The sequence below is a fragment of the Phyllostomus hastatus genome, unplaced genomic scaffold (genome assembly GCF_019186645.2).
Source record: "Phyllostomus hastatus isolate PE091 unplaced genomic scaffold, TTU_PhHast_1.1 phas_scaffold_216, whole genome shotgun sequence".
NCBI classification, from domain to species: domain Eukaryota; kingdom Metazoa; phylum Chordata; class Mammalia; order Chiroptera; family Phyllostomidae; genus Phyllostomus; species Phyllostomus hastatus.
In genome coordinates this window covers 11314872-11342542 of record NW_025334018.1, presented here as the reverse complement: position 1 = coordinate 11342542, position 27671 = coordinate 11314872, and the positions used below count along the sequence as shown (strand labels likewise).

At 47.3% G+C, this 27671-nt stretch overlaps 2 protein-coding genes across 2 annotated transcripts in view; one reads left to right on the top strand and one right to left on the bottom strand.

The window, feature by feature from the left end:
• CD58 (CD58 molecule) overlaps nt 1-19194 on the bottom strand; it is a 57070-nt gene extending 37876 nt beyond the window's left edge. Inside the window, exon 1 of the mRNA XM_045817316.1 lies at nt 19042-19194. Within this exon, the coding sequence (XP_045673272.1) occupies nt 19042-19117 (76 nt within the window). The 5' untranslated portion in view covers nt 19118-19194. The remainder of the gene's footprint in view (nt 1-19041) is intronic.
• A 188-nt stretch (nt 19195-19382) lies between these two features.
• LOC123804316 lies at nt 19383-27650 on the top strand. Its single transcript, XM_045816449.1, has 8 exons — nt 19383-19806; nt 19990-20213; nt 20971-21171; nt 21707-22712; nt 23476-23500; nt 23593-23879; nt 24522-24648; nt 27154-27650. Exons 4-8 carry the CDS (start codon nt 22425-22427, stop codon nt 27546-27548), a joined length of 1122 nt encoding a protein of 373 aa, XP_045672405.1. The 5' UTR covers nt 19383-19806; nt 19990-20213; nt 20971-21171; nt 21707-22424; the 3' UTR covers nt 27549-27650.
• The last annotated feature ends 21 nt before the right edge of the window (nt 27651-27671 follow it).

The following is a 27671-nucleotide window of genomic DNA, read 5'->3' as shown; positions in this document are numbered from 1 at the left end:
TGCCTGGTGACTCACCGGGAAACTACCTGCCTCGTGCACCCTGAGTGCCACCACAGGCTCTCTCAGTGATTGTGCCTGCCAAGCAGGGGCAGACAAAGACGGACCTCAGGGTGCCTCGGAACTTTCAGTGACCTGCCTCTGGGCCTGGTGCTGGTAAAAGGTGACCTCGGTGTGCAACCTGGTCCTTAACACGCGTACCGAGGCCCAGCAGAGGCAGCCGCAGTGGGAGATCATTTGTAGATTCAAGCTTTGCCCGGGACCAGTGGCTGGCAGCATCTGACCTTGGTCTACACCAGAGTCCCTCCCAAGAAGCCAGAACTAACACACCCAGGGGCCAGCTCCAGACAACGTAAGAGCAAGGTCCAACGCGCTTCACAAACGGCGGCGTATCCAAAGGGAGATCTGGGCAGGCACCAGGGCCTGCGGGGGCGAATTCTGCTCTGTGGGGAAAACACCCGCACAGCAGCTTGCACACGGTGGTTGGCAGGGGGAGTTGAGCCTCGCGGTCTGCCAGCCCGAGGGTCAGATCCCACCCACGAACAGGCCAACAGCAATCAAATGCCGACAGGAGGGCCCGCATAACCTACACAGGGACATTCTGAAGCACCAAACTTGGGTGATCAAGGACACTGCCCGACTGGGCTCCGCAGGACACCTACTACGTGAGGCCGCCCCACCAAAACTGGGAGGCACAGCAGATCTATCTAATACTAGAAAAAGACACAGAGAGGCAGCCGAAACGGGGAGACAAAGAAACATGCACCACATGAAAGAACAGGGGAAAGGAGCTAAATGAAATGGAGGCAAGCAATGTATCGGACACAGAATTCAAAGCAATGATTCTAAGGATGCTCAACAGCACGGAAAAGGATATAGAAACCATAAAAAAAAAAAAAAAAACCCAGAAACAAAGAGTGCAATTATCTGAAATGACGAATACACCGGGTCTTGGGCAGGGGGGTCGGATGGCTGGGGTGCCATCCATGCACCAAAAGGTTGTGGGTGTGATTCGGGGTCAGGGTACGTACATGGGCTGTGGGTTCAATCCCCAGTCAGGGCACGTACAGGAGGCAACAGATTGATGTTGCTCTCTCTCACATTGATGTTTCTCTTTCTCTCTCTGAGGATATTCTCAGGTGAGGATTACAAAAAGAGAATACATTGAAAGAAACCTAAACAATAGATTGGATGAAGCAGAGGATCAAATCAGAGTTTTGAAAGACAAGATTTAAAAAACCGCCCAATCAGACCAGCAAAAAGAAAAGTAGAATTTTGAAAAATGAAGATAGTTTAAAGGACATTTAGGACAACATGAAGCATAACAATATTTGCATCACAGGGATACCAGAAGGAGAAGAGAGAACTCAAGGGATCAAGAACCTATTTGAAGAAATAATGAAAGAAAACTTCCCTAACCTAGTGAAGAAAGAAGACACATAAGTCTCGGAAGTGCAGAGTCCCATAAGAGATGAACCCAAAAAGGCCCACACCAAGACACATCATAATTAAAATGCCAAAGGTTAAAGGTAAAGAGAGAATCGTAAAAGCAGCAAGAGAAAAGGAGACAGTTACCTACAAAGGAGTTCCCATAAGACCATCAGATGATTTCTCAAAAGAAACTTTACAGGCAAGAAGGGGCTGGAAAGAATTATTCAAAGTCATGAAAGGCAAGGACCTACATCCAAGAATATTCTATCCAGCAAAGCTTTCATTTAGAATGGAAGGGCAGATAAAATGCTTCCCGGATAAGGTCAAGTTAAAGGAGTTCATCATCACCAAGCTCTTATTATATGAAATGTTAAAGGGACTTATCTAAGAAAAAAGAAGATCAAAACTATGAACAGTAAAATGACAACAAACTCACAACTATCAACAATTTAACTCAAAAAAAAAAAAGAAAGAAAAGAAAAAGAAAACAAACTAAGCAAACAACCAGAACAGGAACAGAATCACAGAAAGGGAGATCACATGGAGAGTTATCAGTAGGGAGGGGAAGGGGAAAAAATGGGGAAAAAGGTACAGGGAATAAGAAGCATAATTGGTAGGTACAAAATAGACAGAGGGAGGTTAAGAATAGTGTAGGAAATGGAGAAGCCAAAGAACTTATACATACAACCCATGGACATGAACTAAGGGTGGGGGGTAGAATGTTGGAGGGAAGGGGGTGCAGGGTGGAGGGGGAGAAAGGGGAAAAATGGAACAACCATAATAGGGTAATCAATAAAATATACTTAAAAATATACCAATTAGGGAATTATTTTAAAAAAGGATAAAATGGCAATAAATATGTGCCTATCAACAATCACTTTAAATGTAAATAGCTTAAATGCTCCAATCGAAAGACACAGAGTAACTGAATGGATAACAGAGCAAGACTCATCTGTACCCTGTCTACCACAGACCCACCTCAGAGCGAGTGATACACACAGACTGAAAGTAAAGGGACAAAAAAATATTTCATGAAAATGGAAAGAAAAAAAAGCTTGGGTAGCAATATTTATATCTGACAAAATAAACCTTTAAACCAAGGCTGTAGTAAGAGACAAAGAAGGACACTAAATAATGATAAAAAGATCAATCTAATAAGACTATAACCCCTATAAACATTTGTGCACCCAACACAGGAACACCTAAATATGTAAAGCAAATGTTGATGGACAGGAAGGAAGAGACTGCCAGTAGCACAGTCAGAGGAGGGGATTTTAACGCCCCAGGGACATCAATGGATCGATCTTCCGAAAAGAAAATCAACAAGAAAACAGTGGGCTTCAACGACACACTAGATCCAGTGAATCTAACTGATATCTGCAGAGCATTTCGTCCCGAAGCAACAGAATACATGAGCTTTTCAAGTGCACATGGAACCTTTTTCAGAGAGACCATGTTTTAGGACACAAAACAAGTCTCAATAAATTTAAGAAGACTGAAACCACATCAAGCATCTTCTCTGACCACAACGGTATGAAATTGAAAATCAATCACAAGAAAAAGACTGAAAAATATATGAAGACATAGAAGCTAAATAACCTGTTACTAAACAATGAATGGGTTAACAATGAGATCAAGGAATAAACTAAAAGATGCCTTGAAACAAATGAAAATGAGAACACAACAGCCCAAAATCTACGGGACGCAGGGAAATCAGTCCCCAGAAGGAAACCCATAGCATTACAGGCCTACCTCAAGGAACAAGAAAAAAATCTAAATTTACACTTAAAAAAATAGAACAAACAAAACCCAAAGTGAATTAAAGATAGGAAATAATAAAGATCAGAGCAGAAATAAACAAAATACAGTCTAAAAAAACATTGCAAAAGATCAATGAAGATAAGAGCTAGTTCTCTGAAAAGATAAACAAGTTTGACAAACCTTTAGCCAGACTTACCAAGGGAAAAAACAGTGAGCACCCAAATATATAAAGTCAGAAATGAGAGAGGAGTAACAACTGACATGAAAGAAATACAAAGAAGTGAGAGAAAATATTTTTTTACAAAGGATTGTGAAAAAATTGACAACAAATTGAACGATCTGGACAAAATGGATAAATTCCTGGAAACATACAATCTTCTAAAACTAAATCAGGAAGAATCAGAAAATCTGAACAGAGTACAATTAATGAAATTGAAGCAGTAATCAAAAAACTCACAACAAACAAAAGCCCTGGACTGGACTTCACAGGTGAATTTCACCAAACATTCAAAGAAGAACTAACACCTACCTTTCTCAAACTATTCCAAAAATTCAAGAGAAGGGAAGATTCCCAAGCTCATTTTAAGAGACCAGCATTATCCTAATTCTAAAATCAGAAAAAGACATTACAAAGGAATAAAATTATAGGCCAACATCCTGATGAACATAATGCTGAAGTCCTCAACAAAATATTAGCGAACATTCAGAGGCTCACTGGTTCAATTGGTTAGAGATTTGTCCTTATACGCCAAAGTTGTGGGTTTGATCCCTGGTAAGGGCACATGAAAGAGTCAACCAATGAATGCATAAAAAAATGGAACAACAAACTGATCTCCCTCTTAATCTCTCTCTCTCCTTTCCTCTCTCTCTCTCTACAATCAATCAATAGAAAATTTAAAAATATTAGAAAACTGGATCCAGCCATGTATTAAAGCAATCATACACCATGATCAAGTGGGATTTATTCCAGGTTTGCAAGGCTGTTACAATATCTGGGAATCAATAAATGTGATACACCACATAAATAAAATGAAGGATAAAAATCACATGATCACATCAATAGATGCAGAAAAAGCATTTGATAAACATCCAGCACCCATTTATGATAAAACCTCTCAGCAAAGTGGGAATAGAGGGAATACACCTCAATGTAATAAAGGCCATATATGACAAATCTGCAGCCAACATCATACTCGCTGGGCAAAAACTACAAGCGTTTTCCTTAAGACCAGGAACAAGACAGGGATGTCTGCTTCCACCCCTCTTATTCAACATAGTACCAGAAGTCCTAGCACAGCAATTGGACAAGAAGAAGAAATAAAAGGCAACCAAATTAGAAAGGAAACAATAAAACTGCCATTATTTGCAGATGGAATGATGCTGTACATAGAGAATACCAAAGACTCCACCAAGAAACTACTACAACTGGTTAATGAATTCAGTCAAGCAGCAGGATACAGAATTAATATCCAGAAAACAGTTGCATTTTTATGCACCAATAATAAACTATTAGAAAGGGAAATTAAGAATAAAATCCCATTCATGATTACTTCAAAAAGAACAAAATACCTAGGAATAAATTTAACCAAAAATGTAAAAGACCTGTACTCAGAAAATTATAAGATGCTGAAGAAGGAAATTGAAAAGGATACAAATAAGTGGAAGCACATACCATGTTCACGGATAGGAAGAATTAAAATAATGAAAATGTCTACACTACCCAAAGCAATCTATAGATTCAATGCAATTCCTATCAAGATACCAATGACGTATTTCACAGAACTAGAATATTCCAAAAATGTATATGGAACCACAAAAGATCTCAAATTGCCACAGTGATCTTGAGAAAAAAGAACAAAGTGGGAGGAATCATACTACCTGATATCAAACTATACTATCATGCCATAGTAATCAAAACAGTGTGGTACTGGCATAAAAACAGACATACGCATCAATGGAACAGAATAAAGAGCCCAGAAATAAACCCATGCCTTTATGGTCAATTAATATTTGACAAAGGAAGCAAAAACATAGAATGGGCTAAAGGTAGTCAATTCAATAAATGATGTTGGGAAAATTGGACAGATTCATGCAAAAAAAATGAAACTAGATCACCTTCTTACATCACACACAAGAATAAACTTGAAATGGATTAAAGACTTAAATGTCAGACTCAAAAAGATAAAAATCCTACAAAAAAACTTACACAGTCATTTCTCGTAGCAATGTATTTTCTGATATATACCTGTGGGCAAGGGAAACAAAAGAAAAAATAAATGGGACTACATCAAACTACAAAGTTTTTTTCCACAGCAGAGGAAACCATCAACAAAATAAAAAGACACCCCACTGGATGGGAGAACATATTCACCAATGATACATGTAATAAGGGGTTCATGTCCAAAATGTATAAAAGACTTATACAACTCAACACCAAAAAGCCTCCCAAACAATCCAATTAAAAATGGGCAAAGGACCTGAACAGACACTTCTCCAAAGAGGACATAATTGCTCAACAGACAAATGAAAAAATACTCAGTGTCATTAATATCAGAGAAATACAAATTAAAACCACAATGAGATATCACCTTACACGTGTCAGAATAGCTATCAGCAATAAACCAACAGACAAGTGCTGGCTAGGATATGGAGAAAAGGGAATGCAGATCGGCGCAACCCACTGTGGAAAACAGTATGGGGTTGCCGCAAAAAATAAAAATAAAATTACCTTAAACCCCAGCAATTCCATTTCTAAGTGTATATCCAAAGAAACCCAAAACACTAACTTGAAAGACTATATGCACCCTATGTTCACTGCAGCATTATCTACAACAGCCAAGATGTGAAAGCAGCCCAAGTCCACCAGTAGATGCGTGGATCAAGAAGCTGTGGTACATTCACACAGCGGAAAACCGTGCAGCCATAAAAAATAAGGACGTCTTTCCCTGTGCAACAGCATGGATGGAGAAAGACAAGTTCCATATAATTTCAGTCATATGTGGAATCTAATGAATAAAACAAACTTGCAAACAAAACAGAAACAGAAGCAGAGGTAGAGAACAGACTGAAAGCTGTTAAGGGAGGTGGGTTGTGGGGCTAGGGGAAAAGGTGAAGGGATTAAGCAAAAACAAAACAAAAACTCTCAGACACAGACAACAGTGTGGTGATTACAGAGGGAATGGGGCTGGGGGGTAGAAGCTGGTAGAGGGGGGATAAGTGGTGACGGAAGGAGACTTGACTTGGGGCGGTGAACACACAACACAATGTACAGGTGAGGTGTTATAGAACTGTATGCCTGAAACCTATATAATTTTATTAACCAATGTCGCCCCAATAAATTTAATTTAAAAAGTAAAAAAAAAAAGTGAGATGTGAAAAAGTGAGGGGGGAAGGGGACAAGAGAGACTCGAATGCAGGGAGGGAGAAAAGCCAGAGCAAATCCGTCCATCCACCCACCCATCCAGCCATCCAAGGAGCCATCCAAGAAGTCACAGGGAAACTCAGTAAATATTTGTTAAGTGAATTAACAAAACTGATTAAAATACACTTTAAATGTGGTCCAAAAGCCAGGGCTTCCTGGCAGAACAGCAAATCTGAGGCGCCCCAGGCCGTGAGTTCTGCGCCACCCAAACTGCTGCGGAACCTGGCAGAGGGGCCATGACTCAGCTGGGAGGCGTGCGGATGTTTACCTGGAGCTGAAGAATAAAGGCCGGGGACCCCTCGAATGCAGTCACAACAGGCCCCTTTCTTTCCCCACCCGCCTCCAGCACCAAAGCTAGACTGGAGGGGCTGCGGGCTCCCCATTCCCCTCCCCTGTCCCACTGCTCTTCCTTTTGAGATGTTCCCTTTGTCCCTGTTCCCCTGCAAGTTGAACAAGGTATCACCCATTAAGTACAGTGGGGCTCAGGGCACTGCACCTGATAAGCCTGTACCCACTCAGGGGCGTCAGCCCCCAATCCCAGTTAACAGCCTGTCTGAGGTGTGAGGAGACACAACTTGGCATTGGTGCCACTTTCTTGAGACAAGCTAACCCTTCTTCTAGGACTGCAGAAAAGGTTTCTCTTAGAAATGAATGTGATTTTTAGAAGACTTCTTTCTCTCTCTAAAATAGTTTTGATAGTTCCTATGACCTAGAGATAGTTGGAGTTAAGGTAAAAACTTGTTTGGTGCACAGAAAAAAATCCCCTAAAAGTTTCGTTACCCAAATGTATATAAACTCGGGATTCCCCTGGTTTGCATTGCATCATCAGGCAACTGGCCGAAGCATCATTGGAGCCTGGAGACAGCAGGGTCTTGAGGCAGACATGGTCGTTTGGGACGGAAACCTGGACCCTCTCGCTTCTCTAAAATTGCATCTCACTTTCAGCAGACACCCACTTGGAGGACTAGAGAGCTGGAGGTCTGGAAAACAAAGTGCCTGTTTGTACACAGGGGACAGCCCTGTGCCCAGCCCTTCGGGTACAGAAGAGTGGCCGCTCCCAAAATGACTAGGCCAGCGCAGGGCCAAGGACCTGCCTTAGTAAGCTCACGAATATTCTCAGATTAGTCAGACCCCACGTCCCCGTTTCAGGGTTGAAATATGCTCACCAGGCACGTAGATGATTAAGGAAGTTTTAGTGCAGACTTGTTTCTTTAACCTAGTTTGATATGTAACAATATAGCAGCAGCACAAACATTCACTATAGTTTGGGGCTTACTGTGTGCCAAGCAACTGTTCTAAAAAGTTAGATCGATCAATCGATCGATCGATTGATTTTCATTCATTTGCTCTTCAACTCAACTCCGTGAGGTTGGTCTTATTATTCATATTTTCACTCATCCAATAGCATATATACTGCGCCCATCCTATGTCCCAGGCACTGCAACAAAGTCAGGATAGGGCGGTACACAAACACTAAACCCCGCCCTCTCGCAGTCTCCAATAGAGTGACTGGGGCAGGAACACAAACAACGGAGAAGTATCTTTATGTTGGGCGACGTTAAGTGCCACTGAGAAAAGTGAGGCAGAGTACTGCAGAGGTACTAAAGAGGGTTGCTATTGTATGCCAGGGGGTCATAGCTGGTGTGTGAGCAGGGCCCAGAAAAAGTGAGGGAGCGGACATGGGAATATGGGGAAGAGCATTCCAAAGAGAGAACCGCCGGGTCAGAGAGGAACCTGGGACTCACAGAGGTTCGGAAGCTCCCAGAGTCACTGAGCTGGTCCGGGGCAGAGCTGGGGTCCGGGCACAGGCGGGTGCGTCTCTGAAGCCTGCGCTATAGCCACCAAGCGGGCTGCCTCGGTCTTCCCAGGGTGGTTCCACCCTCACCCAGTCCCCAGTCAGTAATTTCTGTTTCCATGGTTGCTAAAGGCAGAAATCCACTGGTCTCGGCTACAACAGCACTGTTTGCTGTCTCAGTCTATTTCAGACGGAAACTGCAGTCACCTGACTCCCAGAAAGCAATCCATGCCTGGGCCCCCTGTCCCAGAAACTCCCCAGAACCTGCCTTCCCTGTGCCCTCCGCTATCTAAGCCACTCCTCGCCTCCTGGGTGAGCACAACCAGAATCCAGTTGCTTCTCTGAATCAACTTCCTTTTGGGCTTTTCCGTCTTCTGTTATGAGAGTACACTCTCCTTTTCTGGTACTTTTTCCTTTCCCGGCTGCTTCCCGGGGCAGCCCACTTCAGCAGCCACTAACCACAGGGGGCCTGTAAGCACATGGAGTGGTCAGTCCAAAATGAGATGTGAGTGTAAAATACTAACCAGACGCTGAAGATTAAGTATGAAAAAGGGAATGTCAAAATCTCTCACTTGTATCAACTACATGTTGAAGGGAAAATACATTGGCTATATTAGGTTAAATGAAACCTATTATTAAAGTGAATTTCACCTGTGTCATGTTGTATTTCTCTTTGCCAGCACAACTTAGCCTGTGCTTTCAGGATATCCACAACCCATCACACTCAAAAGCTGCAGGTGGCTTTGACTTACTTATCTTAGAACATAACTGCGACCTACAGCCTTCTTTGGGGAACAAGGTTCTTACTACAGCAATTTAAGACTCTGTAAGTCTTTTAAAATCTATTCTCTAAAGTCTGATTCAAGGTATTTCAATATACTATTGGTCATTTCATTAAAAGTCTTTACAATCCCTTTTATTGTCCATTTATTAGCTCAACTATCACAACTAATTTATGGCATAGCCCATAAGAATTAGTTTCTTATTAATCTATATTATTTGATGAATGTGCATATTAACCTTGATTTTTTTTCTAGTTTTTAACTGTTGTATGGGGAAACTTTCAAGAAACTACTGGTGAGCTTGATCGAAGTTCAGGCTCTAATCCTAACAGACATTTTGGAAACATTATGAAAAGAAAGTGACTGTCACTAGGAACCCGAAGGAGCTTGTTTCCTAAGAACGAGCCTATCAGAATAATTTGGGTCCCTCAGATGGAGAATTGATTGATAGAAAAGATGAAGGTCAGAAAGGATAGACCTTTGTTTCGTTTGTTTTTTTAAACTGCTGTTCATTTACAGTGGTCCCCATTCGCACCCCATTTCTCTCCCCCGGCCCTACCCACCCCCACACCTCCCACATTCCACTCCCCCAGCCATTGTCCTTGTCCATGAGTCTTTTATCCGTGTTCCTTAATGACCCCTCCCCTTCTTTCCCCTGTTATCCCTGCCCCCCCCTCTCCCCTCTGGTCACTGTCAGTTTGTTCTTTATTTCCATGTCTCTGGTTCTATTTTGCTTGCTTGTTTATTTTATTAGGTTCCACTTACAGGTGAGATCATATGATATTTCTCTTTCACCGCCTGGCTTATTTCACTTAGCATAATGCTCTCCAGTTCTATCCACGCTGTCACGAAGCGCAGGAGCTCCTTCTTTCTTTCTGCTGCATTGTATTCCATTGTGTAAATGTACTGTGGTTTTTCTGATCCACTCATTTACTGAGGGGCACTTAGGCTGTTTCCAGCACTTGGCTATTGTAAATTGTGCTGCTATGAACATTGGGGTACATAGTTTCTTTTGAATTGGTGTTTCAGGATTCTTAGGGTATAGTCCCAGCAGTTGAATTGCCAGGTCAAAAAGCAGTTCCACTTTTTGTTTTTTGAGGAAATTCCATACTGTTTTCTACAGTGGCTGTACCAGTCCGCAATCCCACCAACAGTGTACTACACTTCTCTTTTCTCCACAATCTCACCAGCATTTGCTGCTTGTTGATTTGTTTATGATGGTCATTCTGACCGGTGTGAAGTGGTATCTTATTGTGGTTTTAATTTGCATCTCTCTGATGGCTAGTGATGCTGAGCATCCTTTCATATGTCTCTGGTCCCTCTGTACGTCCTCCTTGGAGAATTGTCTGTTCAAGTCCTTTGCCCATTTTTTAATTGGGTTGTTTGTCTTCCTGGAGTGGAGTCATGTGAGTTCTTTACATATTTTGGAGATCAAAGTTCTAGCCACAGAGATCAGATAAGAAAATGAAAAGGCATCCAAATTGGAAAGGAGGAAGTAAAACTGTGAATGTTTACAGATGACATGATAGTGTACATAGAGAATCCTATAGATTCCACCAAAAAACTACTCGACCTAGTGAGTGAGTTTGGCAAAACAGTGGGATACAAAGTCAATATTCAGAAATTGAAGGCATTTTTGTACACCAAAATATCAGAACAGCAAAATATCAGAAACAGAAATCAGAACAAAATATCAGAAACAGAAATCAAGAAAAAAAAATCCCAATTGCTATAGAAGCAAGAAAAATAAAGTACCAAAGAATAAACCTAACCGAGGAGGTAAAAGACCTGTACTCAGAAAACTACACAACACTGAAGAAAGAAATCAAGGAAGACACAAATGAATGGAAACATATACCATGTTCATGGATTGGAAGAATTAACATCATCAATATGTCCATACTACCCAAAGCAACTTATAGATTCAACACAATCCCTATTAAAATACCAATGACATATTTCACAGACATAGAACAAACATTTCAAAAATTTATATGGAACCATAAACAATCCCAAATAGCCTCAGCAATTTTGAGAAAGAAGAACAAAGTGGGAGGGATCACAATACCCAATATCAAACTATATTACAAGGCCACTATCATAAAACAGTCTGGTACTGGCATAAGACCAGACACATTGATCAATGGAACCGAATAGAGAGCCCAGAGGTAAATCCATGTCTCTATGGTCAACGAATATCTGACAAAACGGGCAGGAACATAAAATGGAGTAAAAATAGCCTCTTCAACAAATAGTGTTGGGAGAGCTGAACAACTGCATGCAAAAAAAATGAAACTCAACCACTGACTTACACCATACACAAAAATAAACTCAAGATGTATAAAAGACTTAAAAATAAGTCATGATACCACAAAAGTCCTAGAGGAGAACATAAGCAGGAAACTTTCAGATGTTTCACATGGCATTATTTTCACTGATATGTCCCCTACAGCAAGGGACATAAAGGAAAGAATAAACAAATGGGACCTCATCAAATTAAAAGGCTTCTGCACGGCTAAAGAAAACATCAGCAAAAAGAAAAGGGAACCAGCCGTGTTGGAAGATATATTTGCCAATGATACCAAGGATAGACCTTGGGATTAACGGCTCCCAATTGGGTGCAGAGGGCAGACATGAATTTATTTCAGTGAGTCTGGGCCATGGTTTACCTCCACCCCCACTGCTTTCCTTTGGAGCCCTAGGGTCATAGCCTAAGAGCTGACCAGCAGCAGCTGATAAGTGGAAGGCTAAGGGACAAGGGGAAGAAGCCAAAGGGCAGGATCGGGCCTATGGAGAAACTGACAGGCATTTTCCTTGGAGGCCGGCAGACTGACACAGAAGCCACCTCCAAAGAGGAGCTGCTAACATGTTTTCTGGCACTGAGCTGGGGAGGGTCTCAGACTCACTATCTTACATTCAAACCTCCATCTGCCTGAGCACACGGAATGGGAGGTGTCCTGGTTCCACCTTCCATCCTGAGAAAGTTTGACGTGTCGCTGCAGAATCTAAGGAGCTGTGCCCTCGAGGGAAAGCTGTAAAAAGTTTTCTGCTCGAGAAGAAACAAATGAGAAGAAGTCAAAGACAGAACACCTGTGCCAGTCGGGGCTGATGGATACAGACAAACTGTCTGCTTTTAAACAGAGAAACCAATACTTCCCCTCAAAGTCTGTTTTTGCTAAAGAAACGTTAGTGTGACTGAGGGCAATGGCACGAATTCCTAGATCTAGTTCTTGAAAAGTGGTTCCAAGTCTCTTTGAAATTTCTAAAAGATACCTATCAAAATTAAACCAAAAACATAGCACCAAATGCAATGTGTAAAATTTGACTAGACCCTCTTTTGTTTTGTTATTTCAAAAAGACATTCTTGTGAGAAGTGAGGAAATCTGAGTGAGGGTAGAAATTAGGGGATATTATGAGATTACTATTATTTTCATAAACATTATAATGTTATTGGAATTACACAAAAGTATTTAGGAGTGAGCTGTGGGTGTAGAGAGAGTATAACTAGGGCAAAATGTTAATAAATAAATATGTAAATAACTACCATTCTGAATTCCATGGCCCAGAGGCTTTCCCACGCTCCTGCTGCAGGTTATGATACAAATAGAGTCCGACGCAGTCGGTCACTGTGCTGCCCTATATAATTTCACATGCCTGCACAACGATACACTGGACAATGTACACAGGTCATGTAAAGAGACTGCCTATGGCTTCAGCCAAGGTTCAAACAGACACTTATCTACGTAATCTTGGGTCAGGGAAGCAGGAACTGAGCCAGACACCAGGGTTTAGCACACTCTGACACACACCTGCTGTGTGAACTTGAAACAAGGTATTTAGCCTAAGCGTTGTTCTCTTTAATAGTCCCGGCCTTTAAAAAATGGTGTGATACCCTGCCTGGTGTGGCTCAGTGGATTGAGTGCCAGCCTGCGAACTGGAAGGTCACCGGTTTGATTCCCAGTCAGGGCACATGCCTGGGTTCTGGGCCAGGTCCCTAGCTGGGGGCGTGTGAGAGACAACCAATCAAAGTTTCTCTTGTACATCGATGTTTCTCTCTCTTTCTCCCTCCCTTCCCCTCTCTCTAAAGATAAAGAAATAAAAATCTAAAAAAAAAAATGTGACAATGAAATGAAAAAACAAATGTAAACTACTAAGCACAGCACCCAGCACAGAGCATGTGCCTAACTCATGGCTGCTGTTGTGATTCACACCCCACTGCAACGCTGAGTGTAACTTCCCGACAGGAGCGCACACACAGACTCTCTGAATCTTGACCACAGCCAAGTTCATGAGTAAGTCTCACATAATAACATGAGGTAATTTAAAATGGAGATATGCTCGACAAATATGGTATTATCTCATTGTTCAGATTTTTTCCAATACATAAAGGAATTTTTTGTTTTTTAAAAAATTTATTGTTATTATTTTACAGTTGTCCCAATTTTTCCCCCTTTGCCCTCCTCCACCCAGGCCACGCCCTGCTCCCACAGCCCATTCTCACACTGTTGTCCCTGTCCGAGGGTCATTCACACAGGTTCTCTGACTCGTCCCTTCCTCTTCTTTCCACCATTATCCCCCTCCACCCTCCCCTCTGGTCTCTGTCAGTCTGTCCCATGTTTCCATGCCTCTGGTTCTATTTTGCTCATTAGTTTATTTTATTCATTAGATTCCTCTAACAGGTGAGATCATATGGTATTTGTCTTTCACCGAATGGCTTATTTCACTTAGCATAATATTCTCCATTTCCATACATGCTGTTGCAAAAGGTAGGAATTTCTTTTTCAATGGAAGAAATTTTTAAAGAAGTGGTATATGCCTTGGCTCCTGCATACAAGGAACTGGACACTAGTTGGAGGGACTGCTGACAAGAAAGGGGATCCATAAAAGGTGGAGAGCATCAGACTAGGGCAGGCTCTGCTGAAAAGAGCTAATACAGTAAGAGTTCCTGTTTTGGAACTTGCTACTTGCCCAGTACACATATCAACAACACACTGACGCAATCCCGTACCAAAATCCTGCCTGCTCTACCTTCAAAACACATCCCAGTATCTCCCACTTCTCACCTGCCCCAGAGTCTTGATTCTTCTCTGCGGTGTTCCTGCAGCCTCCCAACCGAACTGAACCTGCCCCACGCTGCTCCTTTGCTCCTCGGGCTCTGCAGACTGTTCTCCACCCAGCACCCAGAATAATTCATTTAATCACTCCAGGCATCACGCTTTCACTCCTGTGAAAAACCCTCCAAACCTTTCCATGTTGCTGGGAGTGAAAACGTCACAGTTTTTAAAGGGCCCACAAAATGTCATCTCTAGGATCCAGTCCTGGCTGCTTTTACAACTTCACTTCCTAATACCTTCCGGTAAAATTATCTCCTTGAAGTTCCTTAAATGCTTGGAGCCTTTCCCAGAGCTTTGCTGCCATCCCCTCGGCCTGGGTTACTGGGTTACTAGCCTGCTCCCTCGCTTTCTTAAGTCTACACTGCCGCCCTTTTAAAGAGACCCTCTCCTGCCCACAGTATACAAAATGCTAACCACTGAAGAGAGGCCAAATGAAATGTCATACTTCCACCCCATGGGGCACCAGGCAGCTGTGCAAAAGGAATGAAGGTGATTTCTATGAAGTGACAGAGAATGATTTTTCAGACACATGGTTAATTGACAAAAGCAAGGTACAAAAGAGTATATAGTGTATGTTACCTGCTGTTTAAGAAAAGGACTTAGAAATAAATATATGTATCAGTTTATATTAGCAAACAAAAACAAGGAAGACAAAACAGAAACAAGTTATATGCTAGGGGGGAGTGGAGGGAGACAACAGGACTTCACTGATCATATCTTTTTATATAGCTGTTATTCGAACGTTAGTATATTACATATTTAAAAATTAAAGCGAGGGGAAAAACCTGAAGTTGAATAAACAAACCTATTAATGCAACTATATACAAATTGATAACATAATCATACAGAAGGAAAAAAAAAGGTTGACTCAAGTAATATTAAAATCCAGCATTCTGTACATATCCAGTGGGAAAAATAGAAAGGACAGCAAGGAAATCTTGAACTGTATTTAGTAACATTTGTGCTTGGTAGTGGTAATGGTATAGCAATTATGAAGCTATTTTGTGTTTAACATGAATCAGGAAAATATACTGATGCTACTAAACTTCAGTACATTTCCACACAAATTAGGAAAATATGCTGACGCTAATAAGCCTCAGTGTATTTTCACGGTGGAGAAGCAAGATGCACAGGTGGAAGGGAGGAGAAGGAAGAAGAATCGAATGACTGGATTAGCCTCAGCCGTAACACAATGCACCCATGACTCTGGGTAAACTCTGTTTCCGAGCTCTGGCAACAGGAGGGCCTGGAACCACGAGTTCAGCACCTTGAGCACACCTAGCACTCAGGGCGTTTCCGAATACCACCCCCACTAAAAGGAACAAGGAAATCTCCGAATCCAAGGGCGAGGCAGGAAAGGTAGGAAAGGAGCCCAGAACTTCTTTCTGTGCCAGAAAAAAAGAAGTGCTCAAAAATTCTCAGAAACATGGCAAAAGGGAGCTAAAGCCTGTAGGGGATCCCACTTGCAAATTTGGGATCACTGAACATCAGAATGGACAACGCAGGATACTGCCTTAGAAAACATCCGTGAGTCCAGACTAATAATAAACCAATGAAATGAAAAAGGGAGGCGCTGAAGTTCTTCATTACTGAAGAATGTCAACAATGTACCCCGGCTGGTGTAGCTCAGTGGATTGAGCACAGGCCTGCAAAGCAAAGGGTCACCGGATCGATTCCCAGTCAGGGCACATGCCTGGGTTGTGGGCCGGGTCCCCCAGTAAGGGACACATGAGAGGCAACCACACGTTGATGTTTCTCTCCCTCTTTTTCTCCCTCCCTTCCCTTCTCTCTAAAAATAAAGTAAATCTTTAAAAATTGTCAATAATCTATAATGGGCATAGAAAGTTGCCATCTACAAATAATGATATAGGGCTCAGGGGAACAGGATAATCACACCATCTCAAAGTGTCACCTAATAAATCATGTACTGCTTACAAAGGGGGAAAGGTGCCTCTACAATAAAGAAAGCTGATGAAACTCACCTGAGCCAAATAACCGATGCTAACATCTCCAGTAATGACACAACTGGGCTGCTTCCGCCACCCACAAGATGCACTAGAAGAAACTCCTGTCCCAGAAAGTGTCCAATCATAGACACAAGGAAACAGACAATCCAAATCGAGAGACATTGTATCAAACAACAGATCCTTCAAAACCGTTGATGTCACAAAATACACACACACAAAGTTAACAAGTTTTAGGTTAAAGGGGATTAAAGAGGCATGACTTCCAAAGGCTTCTGGGTGCTATGACTAGACAAGGGTCTTCCTAGAAGACACATGATGAAATATTTGGAGGAGCTGCAACCCTCAAATGGTTTAGCATAAACAAATGTTAAGTATATGCATGTAGGTACAAAAAAAGAGAAGTGAACCAAATGTGACAAAATGTTCACCGTACTATTTTTGGCAGCTCTTCTAAACATTTACAATGTTCCCAAGTTTTTAACACTTAAAAGGAAATCTTAACCACTTCCCCTCCCCTTTCTTCTGCATCACCAGTCGGTAAATGAACTCCATATGCACACAGTTACTCATTCAGTGACTTACTGTCTTCCCCACCTTAACATAACCTTCCCAAAGGCAGGGAGGAGTCTGCTCCGAGCTGCATCCTCAGGCCCTTGTACAGTGTCTGACCCAGAGCTGACCCTCAAGTATTTATTGAATGACTGATGTTCATAATTATTCTATGAAGTAGATACGGTTATTATCCTTTCTCTCACATGAGTGGTTCTCCCTCTCTCTCTCTTCAAAGGCAAAGATACTGAGGCATGAGGCACACGGAAGTGGGGTAACTTTAAAGAAGTTATGACTCCGGTGAGGAGTGGGGCCGGGGTCTGAAGCTAGGCAGACCCCAGGGTCTGACTCCAGAGCTGGTGCAGTCAGTCACCGGCAGGCAGCTCCCCTAGGGAGGCAGGCTCCACCCCAAAGGGCTCCCCTTCTGTGGGGTACACCATCCATTTGGCCTTGTCAGGGCATGGCCTATTCAGAGCAGGTGACATTCATGCTTGCTGAATGACATGACCTCTGAATGAATACGTGAACTAGGTGGCAGATGCCTCTGTGACGGAAGTGTTCAGAGAATCTTGCTGGAGGATATAAGACTTGAGTAAACTGGGTTTTCAGTTCAGGCAACGGTCACCAAAGGTGCGTTCTGGAACTGGGGAGAGATCAGCTCTGTATGGGTCCCTCCCCGTGTCCTGTAGTCCCCAGCCTGTGAAAGCCTCCCAGCTCCTTGTGCCCTGTGATGGTGTCTGCTCTCACTTCCTCTCAACCGCAGTCCCTCCTCTCTGCTCCTGCCAGATTATTCTTACTAAGTGCATGGTTCTGGGCCTGACAGGCTCCAAAAGACTTCTCCTTTGCCTGGAGAAGAAAATCCAAACTCCCAAAGGGGACCTTTAGGGCTCTGTGTGGGGCCTCCAGCTCCAGGGGACACACTTCCTCTGCAGTGACACCAAATGATTCTGTGTTGCCCAATCTCCCCCTGTATACTGTGTGGCCCTTTCTTACCTGCTTTCCTCCTGGAATCTTGCCCCACATCATGGCATGTCCACAAACCACCTGTCCCCAGAGGCCACAGTCAAATGCTCTCCCTTTCAGGAAGTCCGTTTCACAAAAGATATGTGAAGTGAGGCCATCAGCTAAGGACGCTTCTTTGTCCTCTCCCACGGCATGCCCCACGCACATAAAACACATCCCGTGTAACCTCTCTTACAGTCACTTCTATGTCTTAGCAAGGAGGTACTGTGAGCAGAGTTCAGCCCCTCCCCCTGGGCGGTACCCGGGAGAGGAAGGTACTGGTCAGGCACACCGTCAATGCTGAATGCAGAATGGAGATGGAGGGTTGACCTGCTAGGAAGTGCTACGGGGTCCCTGATGGAAAACCCCAAGGCGTACAAAAAAGCTAGTTAAGGGGGTTCTTACTATGCTCCAGGAGTTTGGCTATCATTTAACTAGGGCCCTGTGTGTGGAAGGGTTTATGAGGGTAGGGAGACAAAAATGAGAGCAATGAAACCAATACTATGAGGCTGTTGTGACAATTAGAAGACAGGTGACAGGGATATAAGGTCAGCTCTACACACAAGGTAGTTGTTTTATGCGTTGAAGCAGGAGGAAAGGCGCACCTGCCGCCCTACTGAGGACTCTTTCTGTGAGACCGGTCGCCTACGGACACTTCTTTCCGCCCTCTCCCGGCCCACCTCTGCCAGGCCAGCCCGCCAACGCTGCTGGGACAGGAGCGGCGCTGCTGGGAGAGGAGCGGCGCGCCTCGGCCAAACTAGTCGTTGGGCAGCTGGGTCCGTCTCCCCTGCCCCGGCACAAGTGACTCAGCCTGTAGTCTGAGACAAAGGCACACCCTTCCGGGGAACACTCCGTGGGAAGGGGAGCCGCGATGGGGGGCAGGGGGGCTTAAAAAGAACTCCAGAGAAAGGAAGGAATCTGCGCGGGTTCGGGTGAACGAGCTGGAGTCCTTCCGTCTCCTTCCCAAACGCGATCCCCGCACCTGACAGTCCAAGTTGCTGCCGGCCCACCCCAGGGGGACCTGCAGATGCAGGGACAGCTCTCTCTCCCAGACAAGGTCCGATCGCTGCGCTTCTACGCCCTGTCACTCTTCCCCCAGCCCGAACAGAACTTGCAGTCGCCTCGGGCCACACCCTGCCATCCGGCCCCAAAGTCCTGGGACCTCGGACACCCCAGCGCCCGCCTAGTCCCCGCGGGGACTCCGGGGAAGGCCGCCACTCACCGAACTGGAGCAAGAGGATGGCCAGGTTGACTACCGCTTTTACTGCGGTCCACCGCCACGCCTTGACTTTGCCCATCGCGCCTCGGGAGCGCAAATGCCTGCGGCGCAGCAGCAACCACAGGACCCTCCCGCCAAGACCTACTTCGCCTCGCCCCGCCCCTCCCAGCCCCGCCCCTCTCAGCCCCGCCCCTCTCCTCCCCTTCCCGTCTCGCGCGCCCGCTCATCGCGTCAGTCCAGAACTCGGGCGGAGTTTCCTTTCCCTCCCTCGCGCATGCGCGGCCTGGCGCGTGCGGCCTGGCGCGTGCGCCCTAGCGCTTTCCCTTGGCTTGGGGACCTGACGGAAGCGGTTCTCTAGCTGGGCGCGGGGGCCAGGGGCGGTTCGCTCCCTCAAACCTACTCCCCTCTCTGCTAGGCCTTGAAGGGACAGCAGAACTTCTCCGAAGGGCAGGAAGCTCTGAAGAACTTTATTCCTCCAAGTGCTTTCTAGCAGCCGCCGCCGCGCGGAGCCCACTTTTCCTGCCAGTGACTCTTGGCTAACACGACCCGCAACAAGCAGCCTCTTGAAGCCACGCTTTCCTCAAGTGTTAAAAGGAAACGGGAAATGCCAGACAGCTGCTAGGATGAGTGGGGCTACCGGTGCAGCGCCTTAAACTCCATTCTCTCCTCGTTCAAGTGCATGCCACCGCTTCCTTCAGCCTGACCCTCAATCCCGACACTCCCTTCAGGGGGGCTAGGATTTCGACCCTGTGGCTTCTCCCTTCTCAGGTTCCCTCTTCGCTCTCTCTCTCCACTTCAACTGTGGGTTTCCCTCGGGCTGAGGGGGCAGATCTGTTGGCTCACTGTTAGGCCCGCAAAAATCTCTGCCCCGTGGGCAGAGCAGGCACTTGGAACCCTCCATCCTATTAGTTAGCCTTCTGGTTGACGGTGCCCTCCCCTCAAATCCACCAGATCCCAGAGCAGATCACTCCCAGAGCCAGCTGCTCGCGTCAGCCTCCCTGGCTGCCCCTTTGCTTTGAGACAGAGGCGCCAGAATTGCCCTCGCCCAGGGAGGGAGTCAGAGGAACTCCCAGGAACAGGAACCCTGCTGTCCAGATAAACACCAACGTGCTGCCAGCGGCGAACCCGAGGTGCCTAGCTGTGCTTAGCGTTGCTGGCTTCTCCAACGTGCTCAGGTGGGGCCCCAAAACCACTCAAGACACTTGAATTAGACTGTTAGAATTCATGAATTATTTCTCAGTTTAGCCATATTTAAAAAAAATTATTGACTGATTTTAGAGGCCGGGGGAGAGGGTGGGGAGAGAGAAAGAATGTGGGTTTGTTTACTTGTTGCTCCACTTGCTGACACATTCATTGGCTGATTCTGGTTTGTGCCCTGCCCGGGGAATGGAACCTGCCACCTTGGGGTATGGGGCCTGCGGTCTAACCGAGGGAGCTGCCTGGCCAGGGCCTCAGAGCGTTACATGTGACAGTGAAACTAGTTAGCCAGACGGGTGGCGTGTGCCCTGTCCTGGGCCCTGAGATCACATCCTTTGGGTCTGGTGCTGAGAAGGCTCCTCCCTCCACGCCCCCCCCCCCACCACGCTGGGAAGTGGTGGCTGGGAAGTGGTGGCGGGTTTAATGTCATTACACTGTGGTGGGGGGGGGGGGAGTGGCAGGTACCGTTAGACTAGTGAGATTCAAATGTCTGGGACCTGCTGCCCAACACCCCTGGTTTCCTTCTTTGCTTCCCTGCCCAGTAGTGCTGAGCGCCCCCCACATAGTCCTAACTGAAAGGAACTTGGGGGGAAGAGAATCGCACCTCAAACTGGAGGTAGGCCTCCCACCCCACCCACCATCCTGTGTCCCCCAGCCCCCCTGCATCCCCTAACCCCCGCCCCCCACTCCACCTGCAGCAGCCTCCTCAGCAGCCCTGTCCTCCTGTCCTGGCAGAGATTTATCACACCACCTCTGACGGGCCCCCTGCACCTGAAGTCCAGGACCGCCTGATGGTGCCAGCAGGCGTCTCGGAGCTGGAGACGGTGCAGACTCTGCTGGAGCATCACAGGAACGTGGTCAAGACCCTCCCCTCGGACCCCCACATCCTGACGGGCATCGGTGCTGCCCAGCCGCGCGTCGACGTTCCCTACCAGGGTGAGCACAGGCCGGCAGCGGGGCTCACCCGCGCGGCGATCTTCCTCATCCCACGGTCACGTACTCTGGCGGCGCCCGACGTCCAGGACGTGCCTGGGACCCCGGGAGTCCCTGAGGGGTCAGGTCCCTGGGGCGCCCACTCGGAGATCCAGGGATAACCTCGTACATTCTGTGCGGTGGGCAGATTTGACCATGAGGGGCGGGGTGAGGAGCAGCGAGGGCGAGGGACGCAGTGGGAGGGACCAGCAGCACGCACGTTCCGCCCTCAGGGTGAGAGGGAGGGAGAGACAGTCTATAAAAACTAAAATACAGTAACAAAATCCGCCCACCACCACGGAGATCAAAAAGCGACAGCGCAACTCAGGTGTCATGAGTCCATTTAAAAACCGGCTGAAGTGGGAAGATGTTGGGGGGAGACCACTGAGCCCCCAAACTTATGGGGCTCAACGGTCCCTTCTCCTGCCCTGGTGACCTGTGTTCCCGTCCCCACCACGTGCCCGCCGTGCTGTCTTTGGCAATTCTCTGAACCCCACAGAGCCTCAGTGTTGCCAGCCCTAACATGCAGCCCGAGTCCTGCCTCCGCGCCCCCCCACCCCGGACTGGGGGACAGTGACAGGGGTCCTGCCCGTCAGGTCTCCGAGGGGGCCAGCTCAGCGCACCTCAGCATCTGAGGGGCACATCTTTTCGGCACACATCTGACACCGGGGCTCCCTGCGACACGGATCTCGGCCTTGCCCTCGGGACGCCGAAGTCCCCGCGGAGCACTGGCAGGAGGGCTCTGCTTGGGCCGAGGGTGTCGTCCAGCACGCTCACTTCCGCCCGAGGCACTGATGGTTTCAGGTGGTACTTAAAATAAGACCTGTGCGGCCTTTGTGGGGACACAGCCACTTCCTGGAGCGGCAGTTCTCGTTGGTCCTGGGCAGTCTGTTCAGGGGCATTATCAGGCCAGGTGCCATCGCCAGGTGCCATCGCCAGGACCCCTGGGTTCAAATCTACGGGAAGAGAAATCCCCCATGTGGCTGAGAGGCTGGGCAAGACTGCTTTTAATTAAATTTAAAAGTTCATGCAATCGTTCACAAAGGGTTCATGCCTAGAATGGTAAATAAAAATGTGAGTGTCAGAATATATTATTATTAATTAATAATTCAGAGAGAGAAATAGAAAAATTGGAATGTAAAATTCTGTTGTGTTTTTTTTTCCCATCACTCCACAGTGCATCCAGCAAACGCCTGTTTTTAAAAAAGAATAATTAGATGTTGAGACTGTCTGGAGGATCATTACTTCTAATTAACCTAGTTATTTACTGTAAACTAAGCACCGTTTGCGAGCAGGCTGCTTTGCCGGCATTACTGGTTCTCAGATGTGCCGACCCTGGACGGTCTGAGAATGAAGAGACCCTTGCTCGGAGCGCTTCCTCGGGGCTGTTCCCCCTGGCGGAGGCCGCCCGGGCAGCCGTGGGCTGGGGGAGTGGCCCCCGTCCCGCCAGCCCTCTGCAAGGGGGACGAGGATACCTCAGCCCTCCTGGGACCGCAGCAGACCGAGTGAGTCAGAGCGTGCCTGCAGTTAGCACGTGCTCACGATGCTGACGAGGGTGATCACAGCCGTGCACAGTCCATTAACCCACCTGCGCCTTCTGTTCTAAAAATGAGGGGAATTGTGGTTTCTCTAATGATCTTGCCAATTAAAAGAAAAAAAACCACAAAGATTTGAGAGATCCAGATCTGCACAATGAACCTGTTCTCCTGGTTCTCAGTTTTGTCCCTCTCCCCGCCAGCAGGGGACACTGGGCAGCGTCTGGAGACATTTGTGGTCGTCACAACCTGAGAGGTACCACTGGCACCTGTGGGGGAGGCTAGAGATGCCTCTCAAACCCTGCGATGCACAGGACTGGCCCCACAGCCAGGAACCAGCTGGTCCCAAATGTCAGGAGTGCGACGTAGCCATCAAAAATTTTAAAGGTGTCTCTGTCAGTGAAATCTCTGGGACCAACGGCTTGTACCGTGAGGCCTGCTGCTTTAAGTCATTCCTGATCATCTGAGATATGGGGAACACCAGGCAGATGCCGTGTGTACACTAAACGTGAGAAAAGCAAGTTTCTCCTCTGCTCCTGGCTGGCAGAAACTCGGGGTCAACGTGGAAAGTGGGAGGGGGTAAGACCTTTAGAAGCTGGGCAGCCCCTGAAAAGTTTTCGAGTTGGGAAGTAACAAAACAACAAACAACTTGAACAGCTACCATGGGCCAGGTCCTGTATTAAGTTCATTACCCAGGTTAACTTAGTCTTATTGCTGCCCCCTGTTTTTGCAGATGAGGAAGCTGAGGCTCAGAGAAGGTAAGTGACTCCCCCAAGGACACACAGTGAGGGGCACTGTGGGAGTCCAACCGAGGCTAAGTCTAAAGCAGCACTCTTAACCTTGCACACAGGAGCAGGACTCGACTCTTGCGTGGGCAGCCCCGTCGCCGTTTGGACTGGCCAGCAGGAGCAGCTAACCCCCTCAAGAGTAGAGCCGAGGAAAGGGCTGCCCAGTCCCCTGGGGCTGAGAAGTAGCCCCCAGCTCAGGTCTCCAGGCATGGGGAGTGATTCATACGTCTGCCTTGGCTGGATGCCCCGCCCTCCAATGGGCAGTGCCAGTGCTTTCGTTAGAGATGCCGTGTCCTGGCCAGGTGGCTCGGTTGGTTGGAACGTCATCTCGGGCACCAAAAGGCCGCAGGTGCAGTCCCTGCTTGGGACGTGTGTGGGAGGCAGCCGGTTGGTGTTTCTCTCTAACATCGATCTCTCAAGTCAGTACACATACCCTCGAGTGAGGAAGGGAGAGAGAGAGGGGGGCTGTGCTCCCCAGAAGCCTTTCTAGACACACTTCAGTGCCTGGCCCAGCAGACTTCGGGAGTCCGAGTGGCTCGGAAATGCGGGGTCTGCAGTGTGCCCGGCACGTGGCCCCGCAGGCTCTGTTCACATACAGCAGCCTTGCCTCCCACAGGAGGTTTCCGTCCCGTGACCAGTGATGCCAGGTCCAGCTGTATCTGCGGTCTCGGTAGACGGCCATGGGCTGGGAGGCAGGAAAGGAGGGCTCCTCCGGGCTGCTCTTGTCGCATGGGGCGCGGCTCTCGCCAGTGTGTAACTCTCTGGTTCCCATTCTTGTCAAGCCTGGAACTAACCCCGGGAGGCTTGCAAATCCTAAACACAGAAAGGAAAACACCGCCCCCAGGCCCACAGGCGTGAGAGTCACCCTGCCTCTCACAGAGGTGTCCGTTCCCTTCACTTATATAAACACTGGGTGGGGGGTTGGCACCAGGGATGTAGAGCGGCAATCTTACTTCACCACACTTTTCTTTTTTAAAATGTTCCCTGGCAGAAAGAGAGCATTTGGGAAGATGGTGGCGTAGGTAAATGGGGTGCTCGAATCCTCCCACAACCACATCAAAATCACAACCGAACTACAGAATGGCCATCATTCAGAACCACCTGTAATCTGGCTGAATGTAAGTCCTACAACCAGGAGTTTAAAGCAGCAGCCACGTGGAGACCGGCAGGAGGGGCGGATGGGGACTGGGCTGGTCCCGTGCCCGGCACGGCAGATGAAAACCGGGAGGGACGTTCCAGCTGCTGCGGTGCCCCCTGCGGAGCCAGGGCTCCAGGCCCCAGCCCAGAGTTCCGGTGCGGGGAAGAGAAGTTCCCGTTACTTCTTGCTGTAAAAACCAGCGGAGACTGAGGCAGAGGGAGACGGAGGGCCTCTGAGGTCCCAGGCAGTCCCTCTAAAAGGGCCCCTGCCCAGACTTCTTGGGACTGACTCCCTCTGAGCTCCAGCTGTGGGGCAGCAGCTTGAAAGCAGCCAGGGACATGTGGGGATGGCCGCAGTGTCTGGCCCCAGGGTGAGAGCTGGGGGGGCAGCTTTCCCCCAGATGGAGTGCTGGCACAGGCCCCCATTCCTCCCCCACAAAGGCAGCAGGCGGGCACCACGTCTGAGTCTCCATCAACCTGGCTTACACTGTTCACCAAGCCCTGGTGGTTCCCAGAGACTCCGCTCCACCCAACTTTCGGGCCCACTCAAGGTGTTTCCAGTGGCTTTTCCATACAGACAGCTTGTCTTGGTTCACGCTTCGGACTTTCCTAACATCTCTCAAGCAAGTAGCCTCTGGCTCAGCAAGCCATATAGGTCTTGCTAAGTGACCCCAGGCCTGGCACTAGTGGCGGCTGGCCTTGGTTCACAGCTTGGCCTCATCTGGGCACCTCTAAGCCCAGCACAAGTAGCAGGCATCTGCGGACTGCTCTGTAGCTCATGCCAGGTGGCCCCGGGCAGGGCCCAGGTGGTGCTGACCTTGGCCTGCACCTCCCAGGAGATCTCGTAGCCAGCATGCCAGAGGACAGCTTCAGACCACATCAAAGCATCACCCAACCGCCCCCATGGGGGACACACCCAAGGGGTGGGCTCAGCAAGTTCCAGAGGCCCCCTGAAGTAAGCCCTGCTCTGTGGGGTGGGCCCTGCACAGGTGATCCTCCAAGGTCACAGCCAGTCCTTAAGCCAGTTGGCCTGGGGGTAAATCCCTCTCATTGATGTGCCAACAGCAATCAAGCCTCAACTACAGGAGGAGGGTGGACACAGCCCACACAGCGGCTGTGCCTCAAGGGCCCAGCTCAGGTGAAAGGGGAGGTGGTGCCACTAGACCCTACAGGACACCTACTACATAAGGCCACTCTACTGAGGCCAGGAGATGGAGCCGCTCTACCTAATACTAGAAACAAACACAGGGAGGCTGCCAAAATGAGGAGACAAGGAAACATGTCCCAAGTGAAAGAACAAAACAAAACTCCAGAAAAAGAACTAAACTATTCGGAAAAATGACAGAAAACCTCTCTAACCCAGTGAAAGAAATAGACATATAAGTTCAGGAAGTGCAGAGTCCCAAAGATGGACCCAAAGAGGCCCACACCAAGACACATCATAATTAAAATGCAAAGGTTAAAGACAAAGAATCTTAAAAGCAGTAAGAGAAAAGCAGTTAGTTTAGTTACCTTCAAGCGAGATCCCATAAGACTGTCAGGTGAAACTTTGCAGGCCACAGGGCATGGCAAGAAATATTCAAAGTGATGAAAAGCAAGAACCTACAACCAAGATTACCCAGCAAAGCTGTCATTTAGAATAGAAGGGTATATAAAGAGCTTCCCAGACATGAAAAAGCAAAAGGAGTTTATCACCACCAAACCAGTATTATAGGAAATATTAAAGGGCCTTCTTTAAGGAAAAGAAAAAAAGATAAAAAATATGAACAATAAAGGGGCAATAAATACATATCAATGACTGAATCTAAAAAACAAAACAAACAAGCAGAACAGAAACAGACTCGTGGGTACAGAGAACATGTTGACATTTGCCAGACGGGTGAAAAAGGTGAAGGGAGTAAGTACAAATGGGTTGTTATGGGACAGGCCTGGGGTCTAAAGAGAGGCATGGGCACACAGTCAGTAATATTCCAGTAAGCACATGTGGTGTCAGACGGGTATGAGATTCCAGCAAGTTATCCTTAGAATCCCTTAGAAAGTTATATAATGTGTGGCCACTGGGGTGTACGCCTGAAACTAATATTGTATGTCAACTGTAATTTAAAAATTTTTAAAAAATGATATGGAAAACTGAAGACAGAAAAGAACATTTGGCATGATTTAGGCAAAATAGTACACAAGGCTTAACATGGAACCATTCCGGGAGCCCGAGGGACACACAGCCACACGGCAACTGCTGGCCGAGCCAGCAGCTGCGAGACGTTGATAAGGATGCTGTCAACGGGATGCAGAGCGGGGGGCAGCGCCCACTGAAAACTTTGGGAAGGCTTGTATTCTAACGGGAAGGAAAAAGAAAAGCAGCATTGTCCTCTGCTTCTCCCCCTCCACCCAGTTCCTTTTGCATGGTCTTCTGTGGCTTCCAAACAATTCCAGATGGGTTCGGACTAATCAGCGCTGTGGCGTTAATCATGCTTCTCTCTTTGCAGACAACGTCCCTGTATTCCAGCCGCGTGGGGAACAGCGACTGGTGTGCTGTGTGCTGTCACTGCATAGGGACGCACAGCTCCCGCCGCCCCTCCATCCTGGAGACTGCTCGCTGAACTATGTGGCTGTCGGGACAGCACTTCGGGGTCTGAGAAAGATGGGGTGGCCTGGCCGCAGAGGCCCTCGGTGGCCCAGGAGAAGGCTGTCCTGTGTTCCTGCTCCCCTTCTCCACCCGTCCCCTCCTACCCCTCCTGCCCACTTCCACCCCCCCTCCCCACCCCCGAAGAAAGCCAGCAGTCACGAGCACTACACTCTAAACCTGCCCAGCAGGCCTCCAGGTGCGCTGCTGCACACAGCACAGCCTGGACAGGCGGGCAGGTCTGCACGTTTATCATGATACATTTTCAGCAGACGGCAGTAAAGTGTCTTGGGAAAGCTTTTTTTGTTTTCTTTTTAAATCATTTGCAGAAAGGCACCTTTTGGGCTCTGGGCAGTGCATGATAAGGCTGCGGCTGGCCCA

What these genes read in the sequence shown, in the direction of transcription:
- LOC123804316 (XM_045816449.1), top strand. Translation starts at nt 22,425, where the DNA reads ATGTTGAGACTGTCTGGAGGATCATTACTTCTAATTAACCTAGTTATT. An exon ending in CGGGCACCAAAAGGCCGCAG is followed by an intron (nt 23,880 to 24,521) that starts GTGCAGTCCCTG and finishes GTTCCCTGGCAG; the next exon opens with AAAGAGAGCATTTGGGAAGA. An exon ending in CACCTGTAATCTGGCTGAAT is followed by an intron (nt 24,649 to 27,153) that starts GTAAGTCCTACA and finishes CTCTCTTTGCAG; the next exon opens with ACAACGTCCCTGTATTCCAG.